Source organism: Festucalex cinctus, chromosome 1, assembly GCF_051991245.1.
Source record: "Festucalex cinctus isolate MCC-2025b chromosome 1, RoL_Fcin_1.0, whole genome shotgun sequence".
Lineage (NCBI taxonomy): Eukaryota > Metazoa > Chordata > Actinopteri > Syngnathiformes > Syngnathidae > Festucalex > Festucalex cinctus.
In genome coordinates this window covers 54,491,880-54,514,460 of record NC_135411.1, presented here as the reverse complement: position 1 = coordinate 54,514,460, position 22,581 = coordinate 54,491,880, and the positions used below count along the sequence as shown (strand labels likewise).

The 22,581-nt window shown below is 36.3% G+C and overlaps 1 protein-coding gene across 1 annotated transcript; it reads left to right on the top strand.

Annotated features, from left to right (window-relative positions):
* Window positions 1-285: 285 nt before the first annotated feature.
* On the top strand, window positions 286-22,035 carry cdk21 (cyclin-dependent kinase 21). Its single transcript, XM_077494673.1, has 8 exons — window positions 286-454; window positions 1,557-1,802; window positions 18,711-18,843; window positions 20,392-20,559; window positions 20,659-20,768; window positions 20,833-20,883; window positions 21,137-21,269; window positions 21,702-22,035. Exons 2-8 carry the CDS (start codon window positions 1,561-1,563, stop codon window positions 21,777-21,779), a joined length of 915 nt encoding a protein of 304 aa, XP_077350799.1. The 5' UTR covers window positions 286-454; window positions 1,557-1,560; the 3' UTR covers window positions 21,780-22,035.
* The last annotated feature ends 546 nt before the right edge of the window (window positions 22,036-22,581 follow it).

Below are 22,581 nucleotides of genomic sequence, written 5' to 3'. Positions count from 1 at the left end.
ATTATAAGACTCTCTTGTGATTAAGGGCTATATAAATAAACTTAACTAAAAACACAGCTGTGTTCAAATGATGACAAACAGTTTCAGTTTCTGCTCCTATTTGGCCAACACTTGCACAAAGTGCTCTCTGTTGTTATTATTTTTTTTTAATGTTATTTTTAATTTGGCACACTTGAAAAATACAATTACTACGAATTAAGCCTAGGTTGTACTTAATAATTTTAACATGGTTATTGAGTGCTCACAATCCGGTAGTGCGCGTGCGTCAACACGGCATTCGTGCTCACGAGTCACGACACACATGAACAGCTGTTAACGTTGAGTTTCGGATTTAGTTGTACAATTTACGTGTTGTGTGTGTATTTTTGAGGAGGGGGCCTGCCACATTGGTCTGGGCCGCCAGCAACACGGAAGCAAGATCATTAAAAAAAAACAAAAAAAACATCCCACTAAGGTAAAGTAAGCAGAAAAGTATTACTGTAGTTATTAAACTAAACCGTGCAGACTGCAAGCTAACTTGACTGATGGTTAAGACTCGTATTAACTCGCCACGTGACAAGCTAAGTATATATAGTTTTAAAATTGCATGTTTATTACATAATTTATATTTATTTTATTTTATAAATCAGTACGGCAGAGCCTGATTCTGATTGGCTATGCCTGATCTGATTTGCCCAGAGACGTCACTGCCATGTTGAATGTGGCAAAGTCGAGAGAACGTTTTTACACAGCCAAGAATTGATGACATTACCTATCTCATTTAAGACTAAACAATAACTTTTGGATGTATTTGGATATTTAATTATTAGATTTTGGAGCTTGGTTTTTAAGGAATTCGTGGGACATCCATCATTCTCTATTCAGAAATTTATTTAAAAAAACAAACAAAAAAAACCTACTCATAACTGGAGACAGACTACAGACTCCTTTCTCAGCTGTTTGTATTTGGGAAACGTATTAAATGTAGCCAAGCAGCTAACTATCAGAGTAGTTACGTCGTGGTAATTTGGGAAAGACTTTTGTTTTTTGGAGGCTGGTTTCTACTATCTGCCTCCATAATTCACAGACACCTGGGACTTTAGATAACAGTGTGATCCACAAAGTCAGCTAATTCTATTTGCAAAATAATGTTATAATAATGGCCAACACAGTTGTTATCAATTACTTGTTCAGTCTTGCCTGTGAAAGGTAGTCCCATGAGCACTGGCTTAAACTGGAAACTGGTTGGTACTGAAAGATTTTACAATGCTTCACTTTTGCTACATTTTATGTTACAGCCTCATTTCAAAATCCCCTTTTCCCCTAAAAAAATATACACATGGCACCCTATATTGATATCATAATTGATTTTTTTTTTTTAATTTTTGTGTTTTACACAAATGCACACTTCATAGTTTGTTGTTGCACCATTGGCTGAAGCTGCAGCCTCTTTTTTTTTTCTTCTAATTATTATTATTGTTTAGAATATGCTGCTTATCTCACCTTTATTTGGGCCCATTCCCCAAGAAGCTCATGCATATGCATCTTCTCCAACTGCTCTGATTTTCGACACCCAGAGCGATGGAGTTTAACGCAAGTCCGGTCCTCTATGAGCTGCTGGCCGAGATTGGCCAGGGATCCTTTGGCAAGGTGTACAAGGCCAGGGCAGTGGACATAGGAGGGCGCCTCCTAGCAGTGAAAAAGTTCCACTTCTGCAGCAAGATGTCACCGTTATCGGGCGACAATGGCATCCCTCCCTCCATACTTCGCGAAGCGGCGCTCTTGAATAAGATGAAGTCCTTCAAACACCCCAACATTGTCAAGTAAGAGCACACAAGCCATATATAGGTAAAGGGCGGCAAATGTCAAAAGTGAAATAAATCAATGATTTATGGCACCCCCCATAAAACTTTATTGCACCCCCCATAAAACTTTATTGCCCCCCCCCCCCCCATAAAACCATTCATATCCTAGCCCTTTGAAGTAAGCCCCGCCCCCTTCCGACATCTTAACCAATCAGAAGCCGTTATTTTGAATTAAGCCCTACCCACTTACCACCTTGTTAACCAATCAGAACCCCAGGGCGGCAAATGTCAAAAATGATTGATGACATTCCGCTCTGCTTCCCACAACATCAAACACATGTTATCCGGTCCCCCCACCCTTCAACAAACAAATGATTCCGGTCACCAGCACCCGACTGTCTACGTACTTCTTTGAACCCTACAAACAGTAGCTTTTGTTGTTTTCCGGTCCCCCCACCCTTCAACAAACAATTGATTCCGGTCTTACAGGAAGGATCCTACCACCAGCTTTTGAAGTAGCAATGGGGGAAGCCCCCCTGTAATTCGAATTACTGATAAAGCTACCTACTTTGAAGTAGAACGGGTACCAACCGTAGGAACCCCCGACCCCCCCCCCCCCTTATCACCATGTTGGGCGGCAGGAAGCCCCCACCACCGCCCTCTATCGGGTATGTGCGTGCGTGAATGTAAATTAGTACGAGGCTCACTTATTCGAGTTAAAGTGTTGTGAATATTAAAAAAATGTTATCCATTTGTTTTATGTTTTTTAAATAAATAAAAGAGACTTACCGGTGTTTCGGAATATGAAATCGCGTCTCCTTCGAGGGTTTTTTTTCTTTTTTTAAAAATAAAATAAAAAAAATAAAGTTTCTGTTTCTAACCAATTCTATCCGATGGAGAGGGGGGGAAATATAGACGAAAAAACAGATTATTCGTGCGTAAAGGGCGGTTATTTAACCCATTTCAGAACCGCGTCCTTTTTCTTAGACTAAAAACTTGTGTATCTGTGTGACTATGTAAAAGCCAATGGGGGGTGGCGGGGAGGTGTGACTCCCTCACGCCGCGGTAAACGGCGCCATCTAAAGGGCAAAGGATGTTACAGCGTATGATTAAGAGAGGGAGCATTAAAGTTAGTCTACAAAAGTAAATTAGGGTATTAAAATGTTGATAATGAATGTAAAACCTAAAAATTTGATTCAAAGGTATTCATTTTGTAAATTATACATTTTGGATGACGGAACAATGTATGGCATTAGAGTAGCCTTTAAATATTAAGTAGGGTTCATTTTAAATTTTTGGCGACAGCAGATCGAAACTAGCATCATACTAAACCCCCCAGCAGCCATCTTTTTAATGTTACTGAACACTATCCTATATTAAACCAAACTTAACTCATTTACGTTTCGGTTACAAATGATACGTTTTATTTTTATATGGTATCTATTATAAGACGATGGATGCTAGAATTTGTACATTTTATATATACGTGATGTTTATAGGTATGCTTAGACGTGTATGTTTTTATTATTTTATGTTTATGATGTGTATAAGAGTACGCTGTTTTGGGAGGGATGGGAAAATTTGTTTACCTTTTTTTGTGTGTTTAAAAAAGATAATAATTGTACTAGTTTTTTTTTTTTAAATACTGATTTTGGGAGAGAATATATAATCACAAACTCAGGCAGTTCCTGCCTGTGGACATTATTGGTCAGACGTCTGCTTCTTTTTAAAACTAAGAGAATTGAAAGTCTGAAACTTTGAGTTTCTTGATGCGTTATTAGATTTATACTCTACTTAACCCTTAATCTTTAATCTTAAAGCCGATCTTTGCAACAATTTAACCAAAATCATCTTCTTATTAGTAGATTAACACCATAGTCTCTTACAAAGGGTATTCCTGTAAGCCTTTGGCTAATAGTTTTCTATAAAAGGATCCACGGTCTGAATTTATGACACCATAGATCAGGGGTGTCAAACATAAGGCCCGGGGGCCGGATCAGGCCCGCAATGGGGTTTAATCCGGCCCGCGAGATGGTTTTGTAAAGTTAAAAAAAAAAAAAAAGAAAGACTGTCGGCCCAATTAATCAGCCGGCCACAATCAAAGCTTATAAATTCATAATTACACAAGTAAGTCTCAGTTGAGCAATGCATCTTGTACATGGAATTGTTCTGAATGTCGTTATTTTAAACACAATTTAAAGTTAGTTTGTTTAAAAAATAAAAACATGAATCAAACACAAACATGCTGAATAAGACACATCCAACTACACATATGACAAGGATTAACGTCCTTATAACTTCATTAACGGCACCCGGCACACAATCAGTGAACAATATACAGGTTTATGCAAAAAAAATTTTAGGACAATATTTGTACAGATGCGCCCCACAATTTAGGGCTGGCCCACAAATAGCGAAAATCTGCATGTAATTGACGGCAATGTTTTACAAATTATTTTACAATTTTACCGATCCGGCCCAATTGCGAATATATTTTCCTCCATGTGGCCCCTGAGCTAATATGAGTTTGACACCCCTGCCATAGATGTATTTGTGCATGAAGAAGGGTGTGTACACTTTTATTTTAATTTTAATTAGAGTGAGGCGTGAAATTAATCGGTTGATGTTTTGTGCATTGTATTTGATAGCAATGTAATAAAGAAATCTCGGTAGGATGAACACAATAAAGTTGGTATAATTTTGTCTACAAAAGTAAACTAGGGTATTAAAATGTTGATATTGAATGTAAAACCTAAAAATTTGATTCAAAGGTATTCAATTTGTAAATTATACATTTTGAATGACGGAACAATGTATGACATTAGAGTAGCGAAAATTTGTTTACTTTTTTTTTTTTTTTTTTTTGTGTTTAAAAAAGATAATAATTGTACTAGTTTAAAAAATACTGATTTCTGGAGAGAATATGTAATCACAAACTCAGGCAGGAACTGCATGTGGACATTATTGGTCAGACGTCTGACAGCGTGTGTGCATGTTTTTTTTTTTTTTTGTTTTTTTCCCTGTGTTTTTTCCCATTAGTAAAACAGACTGTTATATCTGATGCTTTAGTCTGAAGTATACTTTGTATTACGATACATGCGATTCTATACCTTCTATTTAAAACTAAGAGAATTAAAAGTATGAAACTTTGAGTTTCTTGATACGTTAATAGATTTATACTCTACTTAACCCTTAATCTTTAATCTTAAAGCCGATCTTTGCAACAATTTAACCAAAATCAGCTTCTTATCAGTAGATTAACACCTTAGTCTCTTACAAAGGGTATTCCTGTAAGCCCTTGGCTAATAGTTTTTTTTTTAGAAAGGATCCACGGCTTGAATTTATGACACCATAGATGCAATATGTATATGAGGGAGGATGTGTACACTTTTATTTTAGGGCTGTAGCATTTCAAATTGGAATTTTCCACATTTACCAGATTTAAAGACACACTTAGATGTTATCCTAAATGTGATTCACTGTGCAAAATAATAATACTAATGACACTAAATCACGGCAAGGCGTTGCTCACGTTCTAGTTGTAAACCTGCTTTGGGGATATACATTTTCTACAAATGTACCACTGAGAATATTTACGAGCTTGTAAATAAAATACTAAAGGGGTACCAACATGAAAAATTAAATTTTTGGAGGTTTTAGCTGTGTTAAAATGCTCTTACCTCGCCAAATACATGACCGAATTGGAGTTTTCCTCCATTTCCCCCCTCTCTGAGAAATTCTGTTCCACAAAACACCAGCCCCACCCATCCTGAGAAAAAAAGCTGTAGGCGGCCTTTGACACCATAAGGTTACCCTCTCTCACGTTTTTGGTGTACGTCTAGCTATGTATTTTATGTTTTCGAGCTGTTGTATATAAGATTGTGTTGTACATAAGAATTTTACCCCCCTCTTACGTTTTTGATGCGTTATAAAACTAATAAATGCGCTGATTTTTTTTTAAAAAAGGATTAGACTTAGAGAAGGTGTTGGTGGCACTCTCATGAATAAAGCGCGCAAGTTGTTTTAGCCCCTCTGCAGATGCGTACACGTATAAAATGTTATTTTTCTGTTTCTAGTTTTGTTACCGCTAGTGCTATAATTTGTGTCTATACGATTTTTATCGGATGTCTCTATGTATTTTTGTTGTTGTTTAAGTTTATAAGGTTTGTATATACGAATGCGCTGTGTGGAAACGGGTTTTAACATCTATCGTTTTTGTAATATTTAAAAAACTAATAAATATACTGTTTTTTTTTTGTTTTTCTTAAACTGATTTATGAAAAGGACTTGTAATCGCAAACTCTTTTTTTAAAAGCAGTAACTGATTTTAGGAGGTGGAGGGGCAATGTATTATGGGGATCATACTTTTTGAAATCTTTAAACTGTCGAATGTAAGAGTCTTCTATCTTGATGTTAGCCTTTTTATCTGAATATGTATGAATGAAATATCTTCTAATAATCAGCTCGGATTATTTCAATGGATAGCCCTGTAACCCTTAGGTTAGTAGTTTTTTAGAAAGTATCTGGGTATGAAATATGTTATGTTAGGAATATGGCGCGTACGTGAAGAAGGTACGTCTGGCTATGTATTTTATATTTTTGAGCTGTTGTATATAAGATTGCGTTGTACATAAGAATTTTACCCCCTCTTACGTTTCTGAGGTGTTATAAAACTAATAAATGTACTGATTTAAAAAAAAAAAAAAAAAAAAAAAAAAGGATTAGGCTTAGAGAAGGTGTTGGTGGCACTCTCAGGAGCAGAGTGCGCAAGTTGTTTTAGCCCCTCTGCAGATGCGTACACGTATAAAATGCTATTTTTCTGTTTCTAGTTTTGTTACCGCTAGTGCTATAATTTGTGTCTATACGATTTTATCGGATGTCTCTATGTATTTTTGTTGTAGTTTAAGTTTATAAGGTTTGTATATACGAAAGCGCTGCGCGGAAATGGGTTTTATCCTCTTATCGTTTTTGTAATATTTAAAAAAACTAATAAATATACTGTTTGTTTTTTTTTTGTTTTACTTAAACTGATTTATGAAAAGGACTTGTAATCGTAAACTTTTTATTTTTTTAAAAGCAGTAACTGATTTAGGAGGTGGAGGGGGAGGCTGGTCCAAAGTGTGCATATGTGCACGCGTGTGTACGGTGTCGGTGTTTACGCCTAGGGGGCAGTAAAACAGTCTTTGAAAGTGATTGTCATACGATGCTTCGATCTGAAGTATACTACTTTGTAGTCGTGTATAAATAATTTTATACATTCTTTTTAAAAAGAGAGAAATGTAGGTACGAATGTTCGAGCCTGTTAAAATGCAGCGAACTTTATACTTGATTTAGAAATTATTCTTTAATTTACTAGGGCAATGTATTGTGGGGGTCATACTTTTTGAAATCTCTAAGCTGGTGTTTGTAAGAGTCTTCTATCTTGATGTTAACCTTTTTATTTGATGATGTATGAATGAAATATCTTCTAATTATTACCAGGGCTTCTATCAATGGATACCCTTGTAAGGCTTAGGATTGTAGTTTTTTAGAAAGTATTCGGGTATGAAATATGTCATGTTCGGGACATGGTGCGTACGCGAAGAAGGTTGATGTAGTTTTATTTTTGTTTTGTTTACGATTTAGTTTTTTTTTAGGGGGATGTAGGCATCGTTTTAAGGTGCCAGGTGTATTTTGTGTAAATAATACATGGATACTTACTTTTTATTTTTGTTACCGATAGTGCTTTGTTTCGTGAAACCCTTATGTTTTGTTTTGTTTCTTGTTTTTTTTTAACTTACCCTTCGATGATAAATAAAACGTCTTTAGACTTATCGCTAGCGAAGATGTAGCACGTTTAACATTCTAAATAGTTTTATCGCTGCACGACGTATTCGAACTAAGAGATCCCAAGTCTTTGTGAGTTTTTATTTCTCTTTTAAATACTTAGAAATTCCCATTGTTAAATTAGCCTATAAGATATTATTGAATAGGATAGGCTGTAAGATTAGCTATACTAAATCACCCCTGGATTTAAAACATAAAACTATGAGATTTAATCAGAGCGTAACAATCTACCGCGACGATCTTTTTTAATCTTAAAACCGCTCTTTGCAGCAATTTACCTAAATATATAGTGAACAAACGTGTATCTTGTATGACTAAGAGACATTTAACTTTTGATTGAAGGATTTATTTTTTTCCTTACAAATCGCGCTTACATTCCGATGATACGCGTAGGTAAACAATTTTTTACAAGTATGATTGTGAAATAACAGCTACTAAATTACTTAATTTGAATGAATAATATTATTTAAGACGTCTACCCATCTAACGCTTTAAAAATAGCGACATAATTCAGATAAAAATATTATTCGTACTATATTGTTTGTTTTTGTTTTTTTACAATAGTTTCCGAGTTCTCACAATAGATGTTCGATGATACTATTTTATGTTTTTCTTACCGGTATGATTAACGTGTATTACATTTATGACTTTTCGCTATTATCTTTGCATCGTTTTAAGGTGGCCGGTGTATTTTGTACAAATAATATATGGATACTTATTGATTTTTGATCAATTTTTACTCGTATATTTACCTACTTTTGCTTTTAGGCGTATGTTAGTTAGTTAGTTACTTGTATATGAGTGCGTATTCTAACTTTCCCATTCACTTCTTGGTTCCATTCCATCACCCCTGTGAGACCGGACTCGTCTACTTAATATCACTAAAGTCTGTTCAAAAATCATTGGACACCCTGACAGAGCCTTATCTTCCTTTTGTGACCGAATCCTGCTCGATCCGTTTCACTCACTTCATCGAATGTTTGAGTGGCTTCCATCATCTCAGCAGACTGAGACGCCCACTCTGACGAACACAGCGGCGGAGGAGGAGGACTACATTTGTCCCCAGAACACTAAAATCTCTTGAACAGTGACCCCCCTCCCGGGCCAAATTGCGACAGACTGGCTGACTGACACGTAGCACTTTAGTGTGAAGCACGGAGCACTTTCTTTTGTTTTTTTTTATTGTTATTTATTATTTTTCGTATTTGTTATTTTTTAATGTTCATTGATTTCATGTTTTGTTTTTTTTAACTTCCCCTCGAGGACAAATAAAAGCGTTTTTGAATTGAATATTTAATTACTTGTGGTATTTTATTCATTTTTAAGTTATTTTTTGGTCTTAAAAAGAGAAACTAAAGTCTTTATCACTAGAAGTTTAATAGTTTTTTTAATTCCTATCCACGCATCCCTCGCCACTTCCTTGCTCCACCGGTGGTCTAAAACTCGATAAGAAAACAAACGACAAACATGATTTTAATCCATACAGATATATTTTTTATTTAGTTACACGGGACGTCAACAAAAAGACATGATATACATTGTAAAGCACATCAAATAAAACATAGGGAAGCACCTTGCTTTCAATAACAGTTTGGAAGTTTTTCATTTCATTTTTAGTTTCAAAGACTCGTCGTTGTCGTAATAATATTTAGCACAGTCAATAAACAATGTCATGACGGTCACCAAATGTCCCGCTTTAATATCATGGTTACACCAATTATTCAATACATATTCCATCGTGTCAGTCATGTTTACACGGTTCTTCAACAGTTTTGTTCTCAATGGATGTGTGTAAAATGGTTTTCTCTACAATTTCTATCCAAATATGCAAGCTTTCGAAAAAGATTCGCCCATCTCACACGTACCAATCAGCGATCAGATCCAGTTGTTCATGGCTCAGTCCTCCGTCCCAACAGTTATCGAGAACGATCTTAATTCTGTCTAACACCATACGCTCATGAACGTAGTCGTGCAGCACAAATTCTACGATGCGTTGGACTTCCTCGGTAGTCGTCTCACGATGGGTTATGGTTAAGATACGGTGAATCGTCGACAGAAAACGTCCGTTACACAGTAGTTTCATGATACCTTCAAAATTCCGAGCAAGATAATACGGTTCCCGATCATAAAATAAGCAGGGATGTCTTAATTGACTCGGTAATTTTAAATCACATCCGGAGCAATTCTCTCTGCTATATTTATGGATAGCGCTCATCAACATATAGCTAACAGTTTGCTTAATACAATTATATCTTGCATTTATTACCCACACGTCCGGTGTGTAATTCCAAACCAATTCACCCTCCCTCTCCTTAGGCCCGGCAGAAGCCGTCGGTAGACTGGTTAGCGAGTCGTCGTCGTCCACGGAGGTCTCAAGAGAGGAAACGTTACTTTCCGTACCGTCCTCATTCGGGCGATCATCGGGTTGAGGAGACCCGGGCGGAGGGTTATTCTCCTCTTCCTCAGCGATAGGGTCTATCATCTGTAAATATAAACGTAGGTAACCCTCCTTTTTTTTAAAATTATTATTATTATTATTGATGTTATTAGGCTACATCGATTCGTCAAAAGTAGTTTACCGGGATGGATGCCGTAGACCCGAAGTCAGTAGACGATGTCGAGGATAAGTTGCAAGCGGTCATGGGGCTGGAACTCCGGTAGGGTCCGTCGATAAAGGTTACGTTTGCCTCATCCTCTTCGACGTCCGAACGCTCAGGACTAGATGCTGTAAAATTTGGCGGCTCGCTGAAAATCTGCATACTTCTGGAGAGTCGTGGGGATGTCCAGATCGTTCTAACTCGATCCCCCGGAGGTGGTGGCACTAGTGAATCTCCTCAAAGATTATCAAACGTTCGCGATGTTAGGGGTTTTTTTTCCCGAAGGGGGAGCGGTCTTTATTAGCACGAGACCCCCCACAGGGGCGTGGTTTTTACCAAAAAAAGGTTGGTGGCGCTAAAACAACAGATTTTTTAAAAATGAAAGTCAGAGAGTCTCCTTGATTCCTTCGCACATTAAAATCAATATGTGACTAATATAAAAACATTTACCGTAAAATAAAACATCTTTGAATAAGTCCCCCCTGTTTTAATCCGGGATAAAACATTTAACGATAATATTCATCAGTAAAGACACAAGGGGTATAAGCCGACGTTTAAAGCGTGTAAAGACGTCGCTAAAGAGTAAACTCTCGGAATAACTTTAAATTATAAAACGTTAGCCTCACGAATAATTAGTCAATACGGGAATCGAGTAGTTAAATATTAATTACAAATTTTAACGGTATACGTACGCATTCAATAAAAATACAAGCGGGCGATTAATACTCGGCAAAGTTACGCCTAGAATTTTTAAAATAAATATGTGTAAACACGTTTTGTTTTACTTTGTTTTGGAGGGACCGAGTATTTTGAAACATTTCATCGTAAAGCGTAAGGAGAACTAAAAAGTTTCATAAAGGTAATAATTTGACTTTATAAAAAACAAAACATGAAATCAATGAACATTAAAAAAAAAACAAATACGAAAAATAATAAATAGCAATAAAAAAAAACAAAAGAAAGTGCTCCGTGCTTCACACTAAAGTGCTACGTGTCAGTCAGCCAGTCTGTCGCAATTTGGCCCGGGAGGGGGGTCACTGTTCAAGAGATTTTAGTGTTCTGGGGACAAATGTAGTCCTCCTCCTCCGCCGCTGTGTTCGTCAGAGTGGGCGTCTCAGTCTGCTGAGATGATGGAAGCCACTCAAACATTCGATGAAGTGAGTGAAACGGATCGAGCAGGATTCGGTCACAAAAGGAAGATAAGGCTCTGTCAGGGTGTCCAATGATTTTTGAACAGACTTTAGTGATATTAAGTAGACGAGTCCGGTCTCACAGGGGTGATGGAATGGAACCAAGAAGTGAATGGGAAAGTTAGAATACGCACTCATATACAAGTAACTAACTAACTAACATACGCCTAAAAGCAAAAGTAGGTAAATATACGAGTAAAAATTGATCAAAAATCAATAAGTATCCATATATTATTTGTACAAAATACACCGGCCACCTTAAAACGATGCAAAGATAATAGCGAAAAGTCATAAATGTAATACACGTTAATCATACCGGTAAGAAAAACATAAAATAGTATCATCGAACATCTATTGTGAGAACTCGGAAACTATTGTAAAAAAACAAAAACAAACAATATAGTACGAATAATATTTTTATCTGAATTATGTCGCTATTTTTAAAGCGTTAGATGGGTAGACGTCTTAAATAATATTATTCATTCAAATTAAGTAATTTAGTAGCTGTTATTTCACAATCATACTTGTAAAAAATTGTTTACCTACGCGTATCATCGGAATGTAAGCGCGATTTGTAAGGAAAAAAATAAATCCTTCAATCAAAAGTTAAATGTCTCTTAGTCATACAAGATACACGTTTGTTCACTATATATTTAGGTAAATTGCTGCAAAGAGCGGTTTTAAGATTAAAAAAGATCGTCGCGGTAGATTGTTACGCTCTGATTAAATCTCATAGTTTTATGTTTTAAATCCAGGGGTGATTTAGTATAGCTAATCTTACAGCCTATCCTATTCAATAATATCTTATAGGCTAATTTAACAATGGGAATTTCTAAGTATTTAAAAGAGAAATAAAAACTCACAAAGACTTGGGATCTCTTAGTTCGAATACGTCGTGCAGCGATAAAACTATTTAGAATGTTAAACGTGCTACATCTTCGCTAGCGATAAGTCTAAAGACGTTTTATTTATCATCGAAGGGTAAGTTAAAAAAAAACAAGAAACAAAACAAAACATAAGGGTTTCACGAAACAAAGCACTATCGGTAACAAAAATAAAAAGTAAGTATCCATGTATTATTTACACAAAATACACCTGGCACCTTAAAACGATGCCTACATCCCCCTAAAAAAAAACTAAATCGTAAACAAAACAAAAATAAAACTACATCAACCTTCTTCGCGTACGCACCATGTCCCGAACATGACATATTTCATACCCGAATACTTTCTAAAAAACTACAATCCTAAGCCTTACAAGGGTATCCATTGATAGAAGCCCTGGTAATAATTAGAAGATATTTCATTCATACATCATCAAATAAAAAGGTTAACATCAAGATAGAAGACTCTTACAAACACCAGCTTAGAGATTTCAAAAAGTATGACCCCCACAATACATTGCCCTAGTAAATTAAAGAATAATTTCTAAATCAAGTATAAAGTTCGCTGCATTTTAACAGGCTCGAACATTCGTACCTACATTTCTCTCTTTTTAAAAAGAATGTATAAAATTATTTATACACGACTACAAAGTAGTATACTTCAGATCGAAGCATCGTATGACAATCACTTTCAAAGACTGTTTTACTGCCCCCTAGGCGTAAACACCGACACCGTACACACGCGTGCACATATGCACACTTTGGACCAGCCTCCCCCTCCACCTCCTAAATCAGTTACTGCTTTTAAAAAAATAAAAAGTTTACGATTACAAGTCCTTTTCATAAATCAGTTTAAGTAAAACAAAAAAAAAACAAACAGTATATTTATTAGTTTTTTTAAATATTACAAAAACGATAAGAGGATAAAACCCATTTCCGCGCAGCGCTTTCGTATATACAAACCTTATAAACTTAAACTACAACAAAAATACATAGAGACATCCGATAAAATCGTATAGACACAAATTATAGCACTAGCGGTAACAAAACTAGAAACAGAAAAATAGCATTTTATACGTGTACGCATCTGCAGAGGGGCTAAAACAACTTGCGCACTCTGCTCCTGAGAGTGCCACCAACACCTTCTCTAAGCCTAATCCTTTTTTTTTTTTTTTTTTTTTTTTTTAAATCAGTACATTTATTAGTTTTATAACACCTCAGAAACGTAAGAGGGGGTAAAATTCTTATGTACAACGCAATCTTATATACAACAGCTCAAAAATATAAAATACATAGCCAGACGTACCTTCTTCACGTACGCGCCATATTCCTAACATAACATATTTCATACCCAGATACTTTCTAAAAAACTACTAACCTAAGGGTTACAGGGCTATCCATTGAAATAATCCGAGCTGATTATTAGAAGATATTTCATTCATACATATTCAGATAAAAAGGCTAACATCAAGATAGAAGACTCTTACATTCGACAGTTTAAAGATTTCAAAAAGTATGATCCCCATAATACATTGCCCCTCCACCTCCTAAAATCAGTTACTGCTTTTAAAAAAAGAGTTTGCGATTACAAGTCCTTTTCATAAATCAGTTTAAGAAAAACAAAAAAAAAACAGTATATTTATTAGTTTTTTAAATATTACAAAAACGATAGATGTTAAAACCCGTTTCCACACAGCGCATTCGTATATACAAACCTTATAAACTTAAACAACAACAAAAATACATAGAGACATCCGATAAAAATCGTATAGACACAAATTATAGCACTAGCGGTAACAAAACTAGAAACAGAAAAATAACATTTTATACGTGTACGCATCTGCAGAGGGGCTAAAACAACTTGCGCGCTTTATTCATGAGAGTGCCACCAACACCTTCTCTAAGTCTAATCCTTTTTTAAAAAAAAATCAGCGCATTTATTAGTTTTATAACGCATCAAAAACGTAAGAGGGGGGTAAAATTCTTATGTACAACACAATCTTATATACAACAGCTCGAAAACATAAAATACATAGCTAGACGTACACCAAAAACGTGAGAGAGGGTAACCTTATGGTGTCAAAGGCCGCCTACAGCTTTTTTTCTCAGGATGGGTGGGGCTGGTGTTTTGTGGAACAGAATTTCTCAGAGAGGGGGGAAATGGAGGAAAACTCCAATTCGGTCATGTATTTGGCGAGGTAAGAGCATTTTAACACAGCTAAAACCTCCAAAAATTTAATTTTTCATGTTGGTACCCCTTTAGTATTTTATTTACAAGCTCGTAAATATTCTCAGTGGTACATTTGTAGAAAATGTATATCCCCAAAGCAGGTTTACAACTAGAACGTGAGCAACGCCTTGCCGTGATTTAGTGTCATTAGTATTATTATTTTGCACAGTGAATCACATTTAGGATAACATCTAAGTGTGTCTTTAAATCTGGTAAATGTGGAAAATTCCAATTTGAAATGCTACAGCCCTAAAATAAAAGTGTACACATCCTCCCTCATATACATATTGCATCTATGGTGTCATAAATTCAAGCCGTGGATCCTTTCTAAAAAAAAAACTATTAGCCAAGGGCTTACAGGAATACCCTTTGTAAGAGACTAAGGTGTTAATCTACTGATAAGAAGCTGATTTTGGTTAAATTGTTGCAAAGATCGGCTTTAAGATTAAAGATTAAGGGTTAAGTAGAGTATAAATCTATTAACGTATCAAGAAACTCAAAGTTTCATACTTTTAATTCTCTTAGTTTTAAATAGAAGGTATAGAATCGCATGTATCGTAATACAAAGTATACTTCAGACTAAAGCATCAGATATAACAGTCTGTTTTACTAATGGGAAAAAACACAGGGAAAAAAACAAAAAAAAAAAAAAACATGCACACACGCTGTCAGACGTCTGACCAATAATGTCCACATGCAGTTCCTGCCTGAGTTTGTGATTACATATTCTCTCCAGAAATCAGTATTTTTTAAACTAGTACAATTATTATCTTTTTTAAACACAAAAAAAAAAAAAAAAAAAAGTAAACAAATTTTCGCTACTCTAATGTCATACATTGTTCCGTCATTCAAAATGTATAATTTACAAATTGAATACCTTTGAATCAAATTTTTAGGTTTTACATTCAATATCAACATTTTAATACCCTAGTTTACTTTTGTAGACAAAATTATACCAACTTTATTGTGTTCATCCTACCGAGATTTCTTTATTACATTGCTATCAAATACAATGCACAAAACATCAACCGATTAATTTCACGCCTCACTCTAATTAAAATTAAAATAAAAGTGTACACACCCTTCTTCATGCACAAATACATCTATGGCAGGGGTGTCAAACTCATATTAGCTCAGGGGCCACATGGAGGAAAATATATTCGCAATTGGGCCGGATCGGTAAAATTGTAAAATAATTTGTAAAACATTGCCGTCAATTACATGCAGATTTTCGCTATTTGTGGGCCAGCCCTAAATTGTGGGGCGCATCTGTACAAATATTGTCCTAAAATTTTTTTTGCATAAACCTGTATATTGTTCACTGATTGTGTGCCGGGTGCCGTTAATGAAGTTATAAGGACGTTAATCCTTGTCATATGTGTAGTTGGATGTGTCTTATTCAGCATGTTTGTGTTTGATTCATGTTTTTATTTTTTAAACAAACTAACTTTAAATTGTGTTTAAAATAACGACATTCAGAACAATTCCATGTACAAGATGCATTGCTCAACTGAGACTTACTTGTGTAATTATGAATTTATAAGCTTTGATTGTGGCCGGCTGATTAATTGGGCCGACAGTCTTTCTTTTTTTTTTTTTTTAACTTTACAAAACCATCTCGCGGGCCGGATTAAACCCCATTGCGGGCCTGATCCGGCCCCCGGGCCTTATGTTTGACACCCCTGATCTATGGTGTCATAAATTCAGACCGTGGATCCTTTTATAGAAAACTATTAGCCAAAGGCTTACAGGAATACCCTTTGTAAGAGACTATGGTGTTAATCTACTAATAAGAAGATGATTTTGGTTAAATTGTTGCAAAGATCGGCTTTAAGATTAAAGATTAAGGGTTAAGTAGAGTATAAATCTAATAACGCATCAAGAAACTCAAAGTTTCAGACTTTCAATTCTCTTAGTTTTAAAAAGAAGCAGACGTCTGACCAATAATGTCCACAGGCAGGAACTGCCTGAGTTTGTGATTATATATTCTCTCCCAAAATCAGTATTTAAAAAAAAAAAACTAGTACAATTATTATCTTTTTTAAACACACAAAAAAAGGTAAACAAATTTTCCCATCCCTCCCAAAACAGCGTACTCTTATACACATCATAAACATAAAATAATAAAAACATACACGTCTAAGCATACCTATAAACATCACGTATATATAAAATGTACAAATTCTAGCATCCATCGTCTTATAATAGATACCATATAAAAATAAAACGTATCATTTGTAACCGAAACGTAAATGAGTTAAGTTTGGTTTAATATAGGATAGTGTTCAGTAACATTAAAAAGATGGCTGCTGGGGGGTTTAGTATGATGCTAGTTTCGATCTGCTGTCGCCAAAAATTTAAAATGAACCCTACTTAATATTTAAAGGCTACTCTAATGCCATACATTGTTCCGTCATCCAAAATGTATAATTTACAAAATGAATACCTTTGAATCAAATTTTTAGGTTTTACATTCATTATCAACATTTTAATACCCTAATTTACTTTTGTAGACTAACTTTAATGCTCCCTCTCTTAATCATACGCTGTAACATCCTTTGCCCTTTAGATGGCGCCGTTTACCGCGGCGTGAGGGAGTCACACCTCCCCGCCACCCCCCATTGGCTTTTACATAGTCACACAGATACACAAGTTTTTAGTCTAAGAAAAAGGACGCGGTTCTGAAATGGGTTAAATAACCGCCCTTTACGCACGAATAATCTGTTTTTTCGTCTATATTTCCCCCCCTCTCCATCGGATAGAATTGGTTAGAAACAGAAACTTTATTTTTTTTATTTTATTTTTAAAAAAAGAAAAAAAACCCTCGAAGGAGACGCGATTTCATATTCCGAAACACCGGTAAGTCTCTTTTATTTATTTAAAAAACATAAAACAAATGGATAACATTTTTTTAATATTCACAACACTTTAACTCGAATAAGTGAGCCTCGTACTAATTTACATTCACGCACGCACATACCCGATAGAGGGCGGTGGTGGGGGCTTCCTGCCGCCCAACATGGTGATAAGGGGGGGGGGGTCGGGGGTTCCTACGGTTGGTACCCGTTCTACTTCAAAGTAGGTAGCTTTATCAGTAATTCGAATTACAGGGGGGCTTCCCCCATTGCTACTTCAAAAGCTGGTGGTAGGATCCTTCCTGTAAGACCGGAATCAATTGTTTGTTGAAGGGTGGGGGGACCGGAAAACAACAAAAGCTACTGTTTGTAGGGTTCAAAGAAGTACGTAGACAGTCGGGTGCTGGTGACCGGAATCATTTGTTTGTTGAAGGGTGGGGGGACCGGATAACATGTGTTTGATGTTGTGGGAAGCAGAGCGGAATGTCATCAATCATTTTTGACATTTGCCGCCCTGGGGTTCTGATTGGTTAACAAGGTGGTAAGTGGGTAGGGCTTAATTCAAAATAACGGCTTCTGATTGGTTAAGATGTCGGAAGGGGGCGGGGCTTACTTCAAAGGGCTAGGATATGAATGGTTTTATGGGGGGGGGGGGGGGCAATAAAGTTTTATGGGGGGTGCAATAAAGTTTTATGGGGGGTGCCATAAATCATTGATTTATTTCACTTTTGACATTTGCCGCCCTTTACCTATATATCAAGCCGTTTTTTTTTTAGATATATAATTGCTAAACTGTTCGGCAATTGTTAATTGACATTCACGTTTTGTTTTTTTTTGGTGGTGGGGGGGCTATCACCCATTTTGCACAATTAAAAAAAACTCAACAATTTGCAGTTTTCATGCTAGTGCCAAAAATGCATGCTTTGTTTTGCTGCCATCTTGTATCTTGGTACCAAGGAATCATGTTGAAGTAAATTGAAGAGCTTCATTTGGACAAAAGTAGTGCTTTGCCACTATTTTGTGGGATCTATAGGCAATTACACTTTCTAGGGCTATCAATTATAGTTATTTGATACTTAGAGCAGGGTGCAGATCATATCCCCTGAGAAAAAAAGCATGGATTAGCTATAGGTCTTATTTGCTGTGGAAATTGATACCCATTAATGCTCAGGAAAAAAAGCTTCAAACCTTGTTTGGTACAAAAAACAAAACAAATCAAATCCCCGACAAATAATAAACCAAAAGCAAAAATTGCATTACGATGTCATGTTAATTTTAGTGAATACATACATTGTACATAATGACACTGATATTTACACATAAACCCTCTTGTTGGACTGTGTAGGCTGTTGGATGCGACAATCACACTGGTGGACAAGGAGTTTGACCTAACAGTGGTGTTAGAGTACATTGACCAGGACCTGTCCACTTACCTGTCCGTAGCCCCTCCGTCTGGACTCAGCAGGGACAACATTAAGGTAAGAACAATAACACGGTCAAGCTTAACTTTAATTTTTCTTTCCTTGTTGAGACTTCTCATTGTTGATTTCGGCCATAGATTCCGCAGGTGATAAGTAACATAGTAGGTGGCAAAACATTATTTTTGTACCATGCCCTTTAACACGAAATTACATTTCTTCTACTCTTATTATTTGATTTTCTATGAAGTGATGACTTCAAAATAAAAACTAAATCGAGTTGAAGCGGCAACTTGTTTTTGGAAGCTTAACCTAACCTCAGTGTTAAACTGTAACACTAAATATTCCCAAGTATGGGTACATACACACAAGTACAAAAATGTCATATATCAAACTGTGTTTGTGCCGCAGGGTTGTGTAATAGAATATGCCCTCGGATTTGCCCAACATGAAAAGTTTTTACGTTAAGCAGACAAGCACATGGGCGCCAGTCTACGAAAATAGGAGCCTTAAGTTTTTATTTTTATTAATCCCTGCCAGTGATCACAATTTCAAATGATCACTTCTACAACACTCCTAGGAAATCACAATGTCCCATTACTGATGAGCTGTTTTTTCGACAGGCCAACGGGCTATTTTGGGGGCTACCTGGTGTCCATTGGCACCACTGCTGAGCTACGTGCTACAAGCTTTAGTCATTTATGATTTTTATATATCGGAAGACAATGATTATGTTAATGATTTAATAAATATATAAATATCAATACACAACACTACATTTTTATAAAGCACATTATGTTATAGTCATCATTGTCCTACAGTTACAGCAGAGGGCGCTGTTCTCCAAGAAAAGCCCAACACAAACCCTCCTCAGCGAGTTTTTTTTTTTTTTTTTTTTTAATCGATAGGCAATTTTGGACGTGTTTTAAATAGTTGTTTTTCTTTTCACTCAATAAAATGGAATTCATTATGAATACAATCATACTGAAAAAATATATGTTCCGATAATGGGTGGATGGATAATACTTATATTCATAGTATTTGTGCATGACTGCAAATTGTCAAATAATGTGTTTGTCTAGCTATCCTAGTATGTTCTAGTTTTTTAGTATGACTGTAATAACATGAGTTAAAACAAAACTTGCAATTAAATTATTATCTAAATAAATATTATTATCTAAATAAACACTTTGATCTTTATCCTGTGTCCAATTTTGGTCAATTTCCTATTTTTTTCTGACATCTATACAACTGGTCTGTTCCTACGTGGGTCCATTTTTGTTTTGTTTTGTTTTTGTATATTATTGACCTATCAAAATTGTTGAAAATAGCTTGCTTTGGATGACGTGCAATGTTAATGGCTCAACAACTTACATTTTGTGTGGTGTTTGTTTCTTTCTGAAACATGATAGTTTTAGAGATGCGAGGATTGATGCCGATGATATTTTACATGCTAAGCTGACCTTATTTTGTGCGCTTCATTTGTAGCATTTACAAGTCACTTGAGCACCAAAGTTGTTAATCAACCCCTGTACTAGCATGTGCCTACTTTCCTTTCACGCCACCAAACGAAAGCTACAAGTGAAGATGCGGAATGTGTGTGTCCAGGCCGTGATGCTGCAGCTGATGCGCGGCCTGGACTTCCTGCACGTCAATATGGTGCTGCACCGCGACCTCAAGCCGCCCAACATTCTGGTCAGCAGCAGCGGCCTGGTCAAAATCGCAGACTTCGGCATGTCTCGATTGTACACCTTCAACAAGGCCCTCACACCAGGTGTACGTGCATGCGCCATTACATCATTGTGTTCATCACAGAAAGTGTGTCTGAAGAATGTGTCTTTTTTTTTCTTTTTTCTTTTTTAATTGCCTCTGCAGGTTGTCACATTGTGGTATCGAGCCCCGGAAGTGCTGCTCAAATCTCCTTACATGTCATCTATGGACGTGTGGAGCGCCGGGTGCGTCTTTGCTGAGCTCTTCCTGCTCAAGTAAGAGCATCACTCATTACCGTTGGCATGAAGATGACATGCTGACGTGACGTTCATCCTGCAGGCCACTCTTCAACGGATTTAGTGAGGCGCACCAGCTGCAAATGATCTTTGAGTGAGTATTTGGTTGTTTGGCTGTTACTAAAGTCTCTTTCTCACAGAGATCATGCAAAAAGAAGAACCAAATTTTCTGCATAAATCCTACAATGTTCTGCATTTTTATCACAGCTCTGCACTTTCACAATGCCCAATTTAAATGTAATGTTATGTATTTATGTGTTTATTTAGTTCACATTTTTCGATGTTTTTTTTTTTTTTTTTACATTTAAATTTGAGGCTCTTTGTTTTGGATCTGTCAACCATTTTAGCTTCATTGGCTTGCCAAGCAAGGATGAGTGGCCCCAGAATAGCCCCGTCACCTACTCACTCAACTTGGGGGCCAAGAATCCCAATCCTCTGCTGCTGCACTCTCTGAACCCTTATGAAAGAGACCTCCTTCTGGTGAGTGGATAAAAGCGTCAGAAAAAGAGGGAAGGGCTGGGCGAAATTTCAATTGCAGCAATTCTAAAATGTTTTGTCAAGATTTTTTTTTTTAAAAGGATTCTTTTAGTTGATTCTTTTGTTCAAATCCCAGCTGCCATACAACACTTACACTAACAACATGGCTGCGGACATAGAGGAGCTACTTGACAATAGTACAGTTGGTGGTGCCAACTTTGCAACTTTCAGGCCGCTCCAGTGACTATTACAAAAAAAAGACTAGCTCTATCCCCTAAAAAAATTGCTTTGTCATTGTTACGTCCTTTTTTCTAGAAGTCATGAAAAACCCCAACTGAAATCAGAAATTGTATATTTGTGAAACAAACCTCAAATTCTATTATAAGGCCATTTTGTCCAGTTTGAGCGTCAGTCCTCCATTTTGTTCACCTGCAGCAATGTTTGACCTTCACGCCGAGCAGACGCATCTCGGCTGCTAGGGCCCTCGCTCACCCCTTCTTCAGCCAGCACTGAGGGAATGTATTCATATTACATGTTGATGTCGCACGTTTACAAAACAAAAGTACTATGAGTACCTTAAAATGGACACTTCTTGTTGCTGATTTTATCAAACTGTGAAGCGGCAGTGCTTTGTTGTCAAAAAAACTTATGAATTTGAGGCCTGATTAATGAAATATGTCAGTGTTATTTAATAACATCTTTTTCTATTCATGTTTATAACCAGTGTTGTATTTAAGAGCAGTACAAGCACTTTCATGATTTGTAAACTTCAAACAGAAAACCATTTATTAAAGGAGACATGATTTCCACAATTTTAATACTGTGTCTGTCTTAATATTTATGTGACATGTAGGCATGTGAGTTGGTCAAAATGGTTCAAGAATTCTAGACATATTTTGGAAATTGGCTACTTCCGGTGTTTCCCTACCTATGCGTCTCTCAATATTATTATACTGAACATTATTATCAGAAGCTAATGTTGCTAATACTGTTAAACGCTGCAAGTCTGCTTACATCTTGGTTTTGACACGATAGCAGCATTTCAGTTGCCGCGTCAAAGTAGTTCTTTCGTTCCCTTTGGAACTTCACTCAGCCAAGCTTCTAAGACGTTGGCTGAGAAACTAGATATAGTGGTGGTTATTATGTTTATTTGTCCAACTGTGACATAACAGTGAGGAGGAAGTGCACATTTAAGAAACAGACGGATCACTAAATTGATTAATTTCCCATGTGGGTTGGCAGTCAGTGGTTGGCAGGCACACCTGCTTGTGTGCAAGCTATTATTAGGCCAAATTTCCCGTGCGCCCTTTCACGT